This window comes from Macrobrachium nipponense, chromosome 28 (assembly GCF_015104395.2).
Source record: "Macrobrachium nipponense isolate FS-2020 chromosome 28, ASM1510439v2, whole genome shotgun sequence".
NCBI lineage: Eukaryota > Metazoa > Arthropoda > Malacostraca > Decapoda > Palaemonidae > Macrobrachium > Macrobrachium nipponense.
The window spans coordinates 21,214,318-21,229,907 of record NC_087217.1 but is presented as its reverse complement, the minus strand read 5'-3'; the positions used below and the strand labels follow the sequence as shown (position 1 = coordinate 21,229,907).

The 15,590-nt window shown below is 34.3% G+C and overlaps 1 protein-coding gene across 1 annotated transcript in view; it reads right to left on the bottom strand.

Annotated features, from left to right (window-relative positions):
* The window catches only part of LOC135201120 (trichohyalin-like), an 86,089-nt gene that overhangs the window by 2,543 nt on the left and 67,956 nt on the right, over nucleotides 1-15,590 (bottom strand). The window contains exons 11-12 of the mRNA XM_064229996.1: nucleotides 6,433-6,627; nucleotides 1,559-1,594 (exon numbers count right to left, since the gene is read on the bottom strand). Coding sequence (XP_064086066.1) covers nucleotides 1,559-1,594; nucleotides 6,433-6,627 — 231 coding nt within the window. The remainder of the gene's footprint in view (nucleotides 1-1,558; nucleotides 1,595-6,432; nucleotides 6,628-15,590) is intronic.

The window sequence follows — 15,590 nt, the reverse complement described above, 5'->3', positions numbered from 1 at the left end:
AATCATGCAGTTTGGCATATTCTGATATTAGTTAGGATTTTGTATATTGTACTTTTCTGTCAAACACATAACTTCTTTGACGGTGCATTATGAATACTATCAATTCAACATAAAAATATAATCCAATTCAACAGTGCTGCATCAACACTCTGTCCTCACATCACATCTCATGCAAATTTACTAAATATACTGACTCAATTTTCTGAACATTTAAAAGTGCTTTTTGAAGGGGTTTATGAGAGGAGTGAATACTAAACAGCAAGCTACTCTAAAGCATAGAAAAAAAGAGATGCACTTTCTATGTAGTCCAACACATTGAGCATGTGTGCTTGTAAATGTACACAACAGTTGTGCTAGGCTGTATGTTTTTATGAGTGAAGCGAAGTCATTACTGGAAACGGACTCATTTCTGGAGGCCTGGCCTAGCCCTAATGCTATTCAAATGCTAATAGCACCTCCAAAAGCATGAAGATAAAAGAAAAATTCTTTCGGCAGATAAAACCTTACATTTTAAAATTTTATCCGATTTAGTATTTATTATCAAAATATCAAATTCGCATTTAAATGATGTTTTAATTATTGCATTATAATTTTCTCAAAATTGACGATTTCAGCACCAAATTCGATAGTTTTCTCAAACACTAAGCTTAATTAAACTATGTCTTCTCATCTCCACTATAAAGAATCATTTCGCATTGTATCGTTTATCATATTATTAGCAGTTTGATGTTGGAGGATCATTTCAAATTCAATTAACGATAACGTTTATGTAGCAGAGAGTTCCAAGACACCTAGTTAGTTAATCCTTTGAAGGTTTTAAATTGAAGCTTCATGAGTTATCGTCTTTAAGGCGCCCTACTGGTTGTAGGTTTAGTATCATGCAGCATGAAAAGAGATACATAGGTAAACAGTTCTTGAATTAATGACTACATATGTATTACTGTAATGACTGAGAAGTTAAGTTGAAAGCAGGTGACCATATCCATCAATATGAAACAACCAGAAAAATGTTAGGTACTTAAACCTTTAAGTAGTACTTAATATTCAGGATTACCAATCTGTGCAATCAAAATTCAGGCGATTACATTAGCCTTTTCTCTGAAGTCAGCATTTAACCTTGCCACTAAGTGTTATAATTTACTGTGAAATTTCAATCTGGTGTTAGTAGAAACATACCAATTAAGAGATTGTTCAAGAATTTGCACTGCTGGTAGCAAACTGTATGATAAGGCACATCATATAGCATTTGTATATTTTTGTTTAGTAACTGAAGGCCCAAAAGTTCCATAAAACTATTACTATATCTCAAACACGGAACTGACAAGCATACAAAAACTGTCATGCTAGATCTCAATAAATGACATTCAGATTTAGTTTCTTAAACAATATTCAGTAATCACAAGTACACGTGTACCCATATACCCATCATATTACCAAGCATTGCTACTACATAGAACTTGCAGAAGTATCAGAGATAAGCGTGCGAAGACAGGCGATAGGTGTTTGCGAGGCAAGATGGACATAGAGCTGCCTGAGGATTTTCTTTGTGCAATTTTACCTGTGTAGCTGGAGACACGAGGGCTGGACTGGGACTCTGTGAATATGAAGTACAGTTTTGTTACTTGATAAGAAGTTAAAACTGACTATGATATACTGTTGCTTGTAAAGGATGATATCATTAAAAGTGATCTCTAATTTATATTACAAAATGTGATTCAATAGCCATAATACTGAAGACTTAAACTATATGAATGTAAACAGTACAAGCAACACTCACTATACAATTGATATGTAATTTATTGCTTATAAAATATTCAATCTTCCTTATAAAAAAAAAAATCTTTTATCTTGATCCCCTCCAACCACTTGTACAGTCTCATCAATTTCTTTTGTGTATATAAATTACATTGTACTATACCTGCCTGCAATGCAAGGACTAGTTTAAATTTAATGCTGAGAAAACAAAAATGAATACATATTTGTAAGACTGATAGTACATCTTGTGATCTCCACAATTGTACAGTTCAAAACGCAGTCAAGTGTGTTGTTACAATATACAATATGTACAATATATCCACAAAGTTCATGGTAAATGGTCAATAATTTATAGCATCCATTTTCATATTAAAATAAACCGAACTACATTTAAGATTTTTCACACACACCCCTAAAGAACTGCATTTTATAAGGTGACATCACTTCACTTCACTGACTACCAGATCTAGGCATCATGCTCTTCTCAACCACTTGGAGGATCTCAAATTGCTTCATATTTCAACAATTCTTAAACAAGTTTTACTTCACCAAATGATTTTCTGTAATTTATACTTTGAATACTTATGTGTGGTATCGTCCTCATTGTAAATAATATGTAAAACTGCTCTTGTGCTAGTTTGGTATGCGGAGATTGTACATCTTTCTTGTTTCTTTCATTTTGTATGTTTTCTCATCTTTAAACTGAACTGGTGTATATTCTGAGGAATAATCTACATATCGGGTACTGACAATGAAAAGGGTACACATATGTCCAGGGTTGGTGGGGGTTGAAAGGTGTGCATTAATTTTCTTCATTTTCTGTCTATTTTTGTATTTTATTACTCTTTCAAGCAATTTTCTTTTGTTTAAATGCTTGTGAGATTAATATGCATATATACTTATAGCAAAGTCATACAGGTGATTAGGGCTATAAATGTAAGATTAATTTTTCATTATTTTTATTATAATGCTATACACAAACTGTATAGCAAGTGTTGCCTGTATGTAAAAAAATTATAAAAGTAAAAAATTTTCTTATGAATAATTAATACTTAAGCTACTATTATTTATTCTCTGATGTTTTGTGCTAAGATGTAACAAGGATATCAAAAACCACTTCATGTGGAAAACAAAGAACTATGTTGACCTGACAAAGTATTTACTAGAAGCATGGCAATTGTATAACCATAAAATGAGGATCAGGCATGCAAAATATATATACTACACCTGCTGCAACTGATCGATGAAATACATAATAATCAATAACAATGGAGATCACCTTAAGTTCCTGTTCACTTCTTCTTTACTGCCTATGAAGCAAATGCATTAAGCTACTATAAGAGGAGTAAAGATTATGCTAAGCTATGCTGTTCCTATTTCTATGATGTACTGCACAGCTGCAATCTTTCAATGTGCCATCATTTTTAAATATATACAACGACAAAGTGTTTATTCAGAATCAATTACACAGATCTTTTAGCATAATGTAGTATATTTAATGATTTTTGAGAGGAGCTCTTCATTTTAAACAATAAGGCCTGCTCTTAAGACTCAAATTGTGGCCATTGCAAAACTGAATTAATTAAATAATACTGTATAGACCAGTCTTCGACTGAAAACTTGTATTTTTCCTTATGTGTAACTACTACTACTACTATAACATATGATTAGTAGATCTGTAGTTTGTTTGTATAGTGTTTTTACGTTGCAAGGAACCAGTGGTTATTCAGCAATGGGACCAATGGCTTTACGTGACTTCCGACCCACGTCGAGTGTGATCTTCTATCACCAGAAATACACATCTCTAACCCCTCAGTGGCATGCCAGAGAATCGAACTCACGGCCACCGAGTTGGGAGGTCAAGACCATACCGATCACGCTGCTGAGGCGCTCTAGATCAGTAGTGCTGTCACTTAGATATGGTAATAAGCTATATTCAACTTACTTCTTAACATGTGTTTATAGTATCAAAAGGAGTACATAAACACAAAATTATATTTGTCCTCGCAGTTTCCATAATAAATTCAGCATGTATCATATAAATGATGACATGAATTCTTCATTATACGTATTAAGATATTTACTTATGTTCTGTATGTTGGATTGAAAAGTTTGAGGAAACTTTGATATTGAAAATAAATTACAATCCCAATATCTTTAAGAATGAGATACATAATAACAGCTTCTAGAAAATATAGTACCTTATTACCAAATTTCCGTGAGGGCATACATGCTACAACGTCTGTGACAGTGGTAAACATCACTTCCAGTACATAGTATTAATATCTGCCATTATGGTGTCAATCATAAATATTATTGCCTGAACATGAAACATACAGTACTCCAGTTTTGAAAAAACTTCTTGTCCTTGATGCACAGGTAATAGACAAGTGAAGGGCAGTAAACACTGCCAAATTGTATTGTGTGCATTATTAAAGGTTGTACCTACGTATTCCCACCAACACAAGATGGCAAAAGACTGTTTAAACTCATTCTTGTAATGACTGTACTGTAGGGAAAATAATCAAGTGACAAAAAGATTAAACCCCTTATGCAAAACCACATGCCTCCACGAGAAGAAAATGTTAATTTTTAATGTGGATGGTCAACCAGGAGTGGTTGAGCACCTGGAAATGGGTAAAATATTAATCACAGACTGAAAAAGCAACCAAGCTGTAATCAACTTGTCTCATTAAAGGGTTTTAGCAAGGTAGTACATCAATTAAAACATCTGACTGATGTCCCATTTGCAGGGGTAATCTGGGGCTACAGCAAGTAATAACAGTCATTTCATGTTTGTCTAATTTTACTTTAGGGACCAATTTTGATCACATTTCCTTGTGATTTGAATTTTTTTGTTAGAGCTTCTAGACAGGATATTTTGCTGAAGGCTATTCACAGTAGTACCAGTGAACACCTGTGCAATATAAGTCAGTTAAGCTGGACTGTTTCCTCCTTCAAACAATAAAGTCTGCTTAAAGCAAGCTGCACCCTTTTATAAATTTTGGTTGGCCGAAAACTTTGTCATTTTAGGGCTAAAATCACAGTTGCCTTTCAAGAAGTTCTACCCACCTTGTACTGAGCAGTTTGCCATGCACCCATGAAATCCCACTTTCAGTTTCATGAGGTACAGTAGCCAACTTTACCAAATTTTGTATTTGCCTTACTTGTCCTCAACTTATAATATTGTTATTACTATCCAGTCTCTTGGAGTGTTCAGTCTCCAGTGTCCTGTCCTATAATTCTCAACCCTGCAAGCTAGAAAGCTTTTGGGGTCATGGATTACCTGGTACCTCTTTCATAAAGATTCTAAGCTTGCTTTTCATTCTTTTGAAAAGGAGCAGGTATTAGTTCTGCTAGTTTTTCTGTGCCTACAGCATGACAATATTTAGCTGCTCTGCAAGGCCCTTCAGTGCCTTCATATACTTTGTGTTTTTATAGGAACTGAATTAGTCAGCTTTCTGACGTTACAGTTTTAGTAATCACTAGGTCAGCAAAGCAGTCCTCACCAAATATGATTACATTTTTGCTAAGACATCAAAGGTTATTCAATTAATTGTCCCCAACTTGAATTTATGGGATAGGCGATAGGGGCAATATGTATTATGAAGGCCTAAGGATGGAGCCAACAAAACTCATGCAGGTAGCTAACTTCCAAATGCCCCCAGAAAATTATGTATGCTTAGTTGAAGCACCTAAAAGCCATGTCTCTGGCCATTTATGTAAATCATGAATAAGTTTTCAGTTGGATAAGTTACAGTATCCGATGAAAATTCTGTGATCACTTGAGAAATTTTATAGAGCTTCACTGTGGTTGATTATTTCTACTTATGATTGGACAGAATAGAAGTTAAAAAAAAATAATATATTAAAAGTTGCCTTAAGTAGTCAAGATAGACTTCTACTTCAGTGATAAGCCAGGAGTTTGTCTCAACTGTCCTGCTGTCATTAATTAAAGTGCTGAACAGTATTCCTCAAATTAAAATGCATAGATACTTCAATTTACTCTCAGAACAAAACATTCAATTTGCATGTGGATATTACAACAGTCAACTAACTTTGCTGTGAAACTCAATGGTGCATACAATGAAGAATACCCGATTACCAGCCTACCTGTAACATCACATAAATATACAAACCATCTTTTGAATCTCCATGAGCAAATCTAAGTATTGTAATTATAACTTTGCCATCATTCCGGTGATGTTTCTTTTCCATTCTTCTCTCAAAAATAAAACAGGAACGCTGTACTAAGATTTTATTGGACTGAAACTCTGCCTAGAATACTATATGTACTTAATAAGAATATTAGAATACTATACTTAATAAGAAAATGGTTTATCAGTGTACAACATATGGGATTATTTATGTAACATGTAGGAATGAGATGAGCAATCCAGATATAGGTTTGGTTGGTTGAAATGCATAACTGGAATAAAAACCATACATGCAGCAGGAATGAAGAAATGAGGTAAAAAAAAAATCCTGAAAATCATATTAATATAAAATTAAGCATTGCAGGTATAATGCTTTCATGATAAAATGTGGGTTCTGAATACAGAGAATGGTAATTTATGGAGCACTAAGTATACTTGTAACCTAACAAAGGGGACAATCAGGGCTTTACAATAAAGACCTAGCAATGGAGAGTCTCCAACAAGCTAATAAGGTCCATACCTGCGTTCGTGACAAATTGGCTTCAGAAGAGGCCTTACTGGTTGGGGTTTTACATGGGGAACTTTGCATTTGCCTGAGGTAATCCTTGTCGTCAAATATTTTCTTGTCGCCACCGCCGGCTTTGTGCTTAACATTATTTAGTGAACCTACTTTACTGGAGGCCTTGTCCTTGAAGTCCAGCTTTTTTGTCTCAATCTGTAATGTAGTGCAAAGAAACGATGAGGAAGCCGTGGAAGAAAAGCCTTGAGAGAGCACTGTACTTGCAGCTGGGGAAAAGCATCTTCATGCTAAGAAACAAATCATTACTCAAAATAAAAATGCAAAATTAAAAATGAAATCATAAATGTATGTAAATAAAAATAATAAAGTGATAAAACAATTCTACAAACTTATCCAAGAATACAAAAACACAACATGGAAGGAAGGATGAGGAACTAAAGCTGAACAATACTGTATATGCTTGTTTAGTGCAGTGAAACCATAAACTACTCTTATGCTATTTCAAAGTCTTATCTACGAAATTACATACGTATATCTATGGATAACAAATAAGGGCAAGGTATCATTTGGTAATGAAAATATATTTATGCCTAACATGAATGATACTACAAAGCCTAAATATAGCACTAGAGCATCATATGTGTTTCAAAATGCTTTAATAAATCACATTCATGCCATAGACTCTACACTTCATGTTACAATTCTGTAGAAAGCAGTAAGGTTTTATACCACCATATTTACAGATATTTGTTATATATAATGTATATGATATACACTGCTATCATTTCAAGTTCAGTACACATGATACTGGCATCCAAATCAGAATTTATTGTTTACGAATTCCAGTTTCATTTTGTGCATTTATGCTATTTCTCAAGTACAGTACAGTATATGTAAGAATTCCACCCACAACAGTAAAACAGGAGAAATGACTAAACAGCACTGAGCCTTTACTCATCATGACTGAATTATATTTGCTAAATCAATACACTGATATAATATAGATTTTCTTCAGGATCCAAACTTTCTTTTGTTACAAGTGGCTCTACAAGATGACCATGAACTCGGGCTTATATGTAAGTGTACACCCTTCTTTTTGCTCTTATCAAGTAAATTCAAAAGGAATGCTTTTATAACCACAATGAGCTAACACTACAAAAGGTAAGTTTCTTAGCTAAAATTTTATTCTAATACTTTCCCTACTGTATGTGTAAACACGAAGAGATACTTTCTCTACAAAAAGTGATAGAAGTGTGACAGTCACATGAAACACGCTACTATTCTCTTCCCCTCTTTTCACTGTTCAGTAACACACTAATTTATTTATGACTTTTTGCTACTCTTACAAGTCCACCCAAAGCAAAATAATTATAAAGCACTTTACAGTTTCTTTTATACATTTTACATGATGAAGAAATATTTGCTTTAATGAAATATTAGCACTTACTACTTTCTAAAGCTCTACACTGCCATAAACGTTAGCCCCAAGTAGCCTAAAATAAGAAACACTTCCAACAGATAATTGTTGTTACAGTCCTATATTAAGCAAAATACTTTACGGTTTCCCAAAGAACATCCACAGGAATACTGTTAATAATAATGTGATTGATTAGCTCAGGACAACACACAGCAACTGCACTCTTTATCAATATCCAATCTTCAAGGGCAACAGTGAACAAAGCTTTATTATTGTACCATACGTATAATACGTAATTGAAAATTTTTCGGCATCTAGCTGTTTTTCCTAACTGGGGTGGCCCAAGGTAAAAATCTAAACAATGGTCACTGCCTCATTCATACTTCAGTTGCTGAATCTGGGATGAACCTTATGTGTAGTGAAGTGTAACTGCCACAATGGCTGTTTCATACACCAACAGAAAACCTCATTAGTGGTGCACTCCCTTTGCCATTCACCTCTGCCTTGCTGGAATTTTCTCACTCCCTGGATATTTAGGCCATTCTTTTAGAGCACTTCTACTTATACGAATCACTTCCATTCTTCTACTACTCCTATTGACATTCAGAGCTCTGTCTTCGTGGTTTCTACAAACCCTCAGCATTACTCTGAGTCACATTTGCTCTCAACTTTCCCTTTTTTGAAACTTTTTCTAGTTTATGCAGTCCTTCACTAACCTAACAGCACCGTATCCTTTGTCAACATCAGCCATTCCATTCTCCAATCATGACTCATTTTCTTATCCCACACCTATAATACTCTGACCTATAGTTACCCATGCCTCAAACCTACTTTTATACCAAACCAGTCACTTTCCTGCCCACATATTTCAATATGTACAAGCTTCAATGCCATTGCAGAAAACTTTGCAATGTGCTTAGTACCATATTTTCTTTACAATAATTGCCAATGCCCTGCACATTACCCCTTCTATACCATACATGGTCAATGTCCTCCACATTACTCCCTCTATAACATACACTGTCAAAGTCCTCCATATTGCCACTCCAATTCTATTAGAATTAGGTGTTTCTAAACTCACGTAAGCCACGTCACATAGTTTTTCTGTACTTTCAAACTCATAATAGTACAGTAAACACCCCGTACTCGCAGGGGATGCATCCCAGATGCCCCCGCAAATTGTTAAAATTCACGAATACTCAGAACTCCTCTAAAAACGCTTCTAACTGCCTATTTTGATAGTTCAAACACAAGAAAAACTCTCTAAAAATGCTATAACTGAATATTTTAATAGCTTTATTACAAAAAGTGCATTCAGCCAATATAATGATGTGAAAAATACAGTAACTTGTGAATATTTCTCAATGAAATACAGCGAATAGGCGAATTTCCGGCGAATAATGGGTAGTTATTCTCCAAAGAGAAATCCGCGAATCTCAAGAACGCGAATACAGGGGGTCGACTGTCGTGCTATAACCGTTTCTTAGCAAAAACTGATCCAAGTTCCAACTTCCTTGTCTAAACTCACACAGTTTATCCCCTATCAGTCCTTCTGTCATACGTTTTACTTCGCCAATCAAAATTCTACTGTACACCTTCCCTGATATGTTGTGATATTATATGGCTTTATAATATCACAGTCGCCTATATGTATTACCTTTAGATAATGGAACAACCTTTCCTCTCGCCCATAACCTCTCCCTCATCCAAAAATGCCTTTTTAACCCTGGTCAGCCACTTAAATCACTCTATTTACACCATACTGCAGCATCTTACCTGTATCAATCCCATCAACTCCTGGTGCTTTTCCATTCTTCAACCTCTAATGGTCACTTCCACAAGAAATTCACTCTTGCGCCATTCAGCTCTGCCTCTCTTCTACTCTTTATATATTCAACAAACCTACAAAATATACTCATTTCAGCAACAGAGTGCTATACCACTTCAAACAGCATCTCTCCACTTTCATCTTTTGTTATGAGATCCATTTACTTCCTCGTATAAAAAAAACTTTTATCCACCTTCAAGTTCTTGCTTACCTTTTTTTTGTCTTTGTACTGTTTCCTATTTTGCTTGCATTTGCATAGCATATTGAATACTCTATCCATAATCATGTATGTCAGCTCATGATCTTTACTTTATTCTTCTGTGGAAACTACCAGTTTGTATTTCTCTAACCAAGCTTCTATACAAACACTTTTTCGTATGACATATTTAATTCCCAAGAACTCCATATTTACATACCTACCAACAACACGTTTCTTTCTGTCACCTCCCTTTCAATTCACATCACACAATGCAACCATTCTTTCATGTTAACTCAACCACTTAGATTCTGACTCCTAAAAGAATGGGTGAATGTGGGTGAAAATGTAACAGACGAGTGAGAAGAGCACATAGGGAAAAATGGTTAAATTTAGGGAATACGGTAGAATTTAGAGGGGGACAAAGTTAATATTCATAAAATTCCATAGTGGGATCTGACGACAATGGGAAGTACATATGTCGTCAGTAAGGGTAGGATGAGGAAAAAAAATAAGATGAAGAAATCAAGGATTTATGAAAGGAAAAAGGATGCCACTTGAAATGCAGTTGCATGACAGAGCAGAATAGTATGCAGGAGGGTGCACAGGGAGTCAAGAAGGGGAGGGATGAAAAAATAAAATAAGACTTTTATGGAGAAAAAGTTGTTTTACTGGGAGCAAATGACGAGGGAAAGTAATGAATAATAGATCTCAAGAATAAAGATCCAAAATGAGAGCTGTCTTTACTGATTGGAGTCCTGAGATGATGGAGTAAGTTTGAATATTTTTTTGTGAAAGTGCAAGTTGGGCATGTTAGGAGTGAGCTGGTTTAAGAATAGTAGGACAACAGGATCTAATATAAGGAGTTGATACAACATCACTCAATATACAGAGGAAGGTGTATAACTTTGAAAGTAAGACAGATAACAAGAACTGACAAGGGAAGGGCAAAGTGGGTTTAGATAAGGAAGAGGTGTGAGGTGAGGGTCAACTGTTTGTTAGGAAACAGTCCTATAAGAAGTTTTATTTGACAAATATGGTTGTGAATAAAGAAAATATCTGAGTTGAGAGAGGCAACATTGAGGGTGTCAAGTCTGTGTGGAAACAAAGTGCGTGTAAGTGGGTCTGAGACGAGAGGATGAGTTATTATATCTCCATGGCTCAGTAAATGAAGAGTGGAAAAGTTGATCTTCACATATAATACAGAATGTATTGGGGATAGAGAAGGTAAATTACAAAAGTTAGTAAAAGTTTGTAAGTGTTTGCAAGAGGAGAAAGACGAGCAAGCTAAGAGTAAATGTGAACAGGTGTTCATAATGGTAAAAAGAAACCAGGAAGATGGAGCATTCAATTCAATTGGGATGGTGGGAGAATGGATCTGGTTGAATCATATGTGTGGGTATCTTGGATAAATAAATAGCAGATGATAATAATATGAGAGAAGAGGAGGGTCAATGAATAGGAGAAATATGGACAGCTAGCCAGGTGTGTGCAAAAAGATTAAAATGAGACTTGGAGTGTCCGTGAAGGTCAATATGGAAATGTGAGAAGGGACTTGTTGAATAACAGTCCTTTTTGGAAATCATATATGGATGTTGACTGCTTACAAAAAAGTTTTGAAGTTGTTAAAATGACATAAAAAACTGTGAGAGTGAGAAATGTGAAGATATAGCATTGGTGAAGCAATTGAAGGATGTTAGGTTGGTGAAAATTGTGTAATTTCAAGTGTTAGGAAGGTGGGGAGAGAGAGAGACAGATAAAGGACTGCACAGACAGATTAAAGAAGGTCAACGAGAGGAAGGGCCTTGATAGATACAAGCGAACGTCACAGTGTGTGCTAGGGAGTTCAATGTGCTACTGATGAGCATTGTGAATATTTGTATAAAGTGGCTAATGATTCAGAAGTTAATGTATGAATGGTAGGGACAAATGTTGATTCTTGGGAGCTACCCCTTGCCAGGAGAAACAGCTTAACATTTGAGAAATTACATACATACATACAGTATAATGATTCTTTTCTCGGCTTTTTCAATCACTGCAGTACCTCTAGTCACACCAGATAATTTATTGTTAAACCAACTAGTCAATCACACTGTCTTTAACCATCTTTAGTGAATCTATGCTAACCTAGGCTGTATGATGAGCATAAAGTACTATTGTAGCTAAACAATACAGATATAGCTGAAAAGAAGTATCGTTTTTGAATTTTTGCCATGAAACTAAAGTAACGAGCTATTACCATGTATAAAGCAATGGAAATGATAATATAAAGGTTCAGAGCATTTCATTTTCAGCTTGGTCATGAAACTCTTGCCAAATCAGCACAATTACTTCCATTACTGGATCACTGACGTGATTTTTATTGGAATTTAATCTCTTGAAAGTATTTAACATTAACAAGCATATATTAAAAATTGCAGAAATTTTACCTAGTGAAGAGATAATTTAAAACAGAATTCATGGGTTCATAGCAGTAGCAAATTAGAGGGAAAATTAAGGGACACTCATCTCTTAATTCAAAGTGCTTATATTACATTAGTGTTAAAGAGATACTTTTAAATTTATTTCTGGAAAACAGTTAACATCATAGACCACTGCCTTTAATATAATGTAAAACAGTATTAGTGGATTTTCATTGATGGGGAATTGAAGAGTGTGAGAGAAGTAGCCAAACAAATAGCTCGGTTCTCTTCTTAATATTACATAAGCAAAACAAAACGTTAACCACTTTTACCAAATTCCTAAATACTATGTGTTCAGCCAAAATTACTTAAAGCATCAATGAAATACTTTAATTTGTGAAAATTAATTGTCCACATATGTCAATTACTAGCAACCTTTCCAGTTCTAATAATTACGTATCAGTTTAGTACCTTCACTTGCTGTCAAACTTAGCATTAGTGATCTAGTTCTGTATGCTAGCTTCTCTTCCCACGGCACAGATACCCTCTAATTGAATGTACTGTAAATGAAAAGTACTGAATAGTTTTCTGTTTTGTAATTTGCATTGTGCGCCTTATACATGATAATGTTTGCATTTTTGTTGAAAACCTCTTCACAAGTCTGTTTGTCTAACCTAGGCCATAAAATTTTTAACGTAGCTTATGCTTACCCAATAGGGTAAATCATATGAGTTTATATATGTGTGATAAATATATATATATATATATATATATATATATAATATATATATATACACAGTCGACCCCTGCTATTCTCTGACTCACCTATTCACAGATTTTTCCATGGACCGTATACTATACCCATTTTACATATATATATATATATATATATATATATATATATATATATATATATATATATATATATATATAAATATATATATATAATCTACCTAGTATTTTATTACAAGTTGTAGGTTACTTTCAGCTACACTCATACTGTACATAATTTTCAAGTAATAGACTTTTGTTAAAACATTAATTCCTTTTCAATTTTACTTGAAAACCAATTTGTATTTTATTTTGATATACATATATACCAATAATTAATCTCACCTTTCAGGTTATATAAGACTTATATTACATAACAACTGGACTGTATTTATGGTAACTTGAGTAGCAGTTGTGTAGATAAGGATGAAGGTTGGTAGGGAAAGAGGGAGGGAGATACTTTACAGTGACACATGAACTTTACAAACATAAACTAGCACTACGTTGTATACTCCAGCTTTTACATGTGAAGGATGAAATCTAGTTTTACCTTTGCCACACAGGTAGTGCTTTGTTTTTGAGAGGTTTTGCTTTACTTGTTGCCATAAGGGCAATATTGTATGAGACAGTGATCTAAGCTAACAGAGGAAAAGATTTCATCCAACTAAATGAGTCTATGCTAAACACATCCAACAAAATTTAATGTCAACCATTTTCTATGAATCTGTCAAAAATTTAAGGTTAGATCAAGGAACCAGTTTTGTTTAGTTGCTTTTATATAAGCAAGTTCACTTGCTTGATATATGACTTAGCAGGGAAATGAAAGTGTTTTACAATGTCAACATGGTAAAACTTAAGCCAACTTCAAGTACTTCATCTACTTTTTTAAATTTTTGAAAGGTTGATCAGCCTTTTTAAGAGTGAATATTTTATCTTGACAAAATTAATATACCTGACTCTTGGAGATTCATATACAGTACAGACATCAGAAATACAATATGGAGCTCCCCTTCATAGTCTGAGATCAAAGCAACTGGTGATTTTGCTGTTGCAAAGTAATTCTTCAAGATAAATTTGAGATAATTCCAAGGTACCTTTATTACGAAACCATATCTTAATACCTGACTTGAAGAAATACTTGATTAGTGTTGAATGAGCACCTGAAGATGTCACAATCAAGATTAATAATGAGTTTTCTGCTTCTTCTAGAAAAAATATAAGACTTTCCAAAAGAACAAGAACTGTGAGGATGAAATTTTCAATTCATTTAAGCATTTAAAAGTACAAGCAGCCGGCAAAAAGCTCTCTGTGATAATAACCTCACAAACAGTTCATTGCATCGTAAACAGCATCCTAAAGAAAAGTCCATAAAGAAGAGAATATGATTCTGGTTCTGTCAAACAGATAAAACAAAAGGAACTCCTACTACCTCGGATAGAGGTTTGGGGTATAAAAATGACCATTCTCTCTCCTCTGGCACATTCTCTCTCCTCTGGCAATGTCATGAAAAAACATACACTGTATTTTGATGTACAGCATGTTGATTACATACATCCTCCTATTAGCATACTGCTAAAATATTACAGCAAACACTTAAAATCTCCAGACTGTAATTAGAGATCACGATAGTTAATGATCCTGTCTCCTGTCAAGATACCAAATTACTGTAGGTATGGAAATACAATCCTGTATTTAGCAAAATGTTTTAGATATCCTCTCGAGGTGACTGTCAAAAGGCGATTGAGACAAAGAGCTGTTACTGTAAATACATAAAGTGAACTATCTGAACTCATATTGCAGTCAATTAAAACTCTTATAAATATTTTTATTCGGAAAAGCAAATATAATGATATATTCTTATCTATCTTTTCATATCACTTAACATCAATATCAAAGGACATCTACGTATTAGTTCTTCATTTTTTCCACGTGGAAAATTTTGTACTCACTATCTTTAGTTAGGGGCTAGAAATGGAACAGCAAGGGAAAATTATCATTAAGTCATTGACAGCAATGCTGTTTTTCATCATCATCATTGCCTCCAACACCATAACGACACGAAAGTTGTCTGCAAAATTCCGCCACTCATGTCTTTCCTGTAATTTCACTTCCACACATCTCCAGCTTCATGTCTCATGGTTTTTCCAGAAGAACTTAAAGACCCAGCTAATTCTTCTGGTGCTCATAGAAGCCCACCTGAACCCAATATCACAAATGTTTCCTGGGCTGGTGCATAAGACTTATCCAAGCCATTGCCATCATCCTTTCATCATAATATTCGTCTTAAAGCTCTACATGTAACGTTACATTTCTGAAAACTGGATCAATTACATGTATACATAATTTTGATAATATGCAAATACTTTTTTTAGATAACGATCAAGACTTTGCTACCTAATTACTCACTCTATACTTTCAACGCCTAGATAGCAATTTCATCAGAGGCAACAACTTTTCAAATCACTTACATTACTTTTAATTTATAAACTGTAATTATTACTATTCCTTATAAGATGGCCAAAGATTTGACTACCCAGTCTCAAT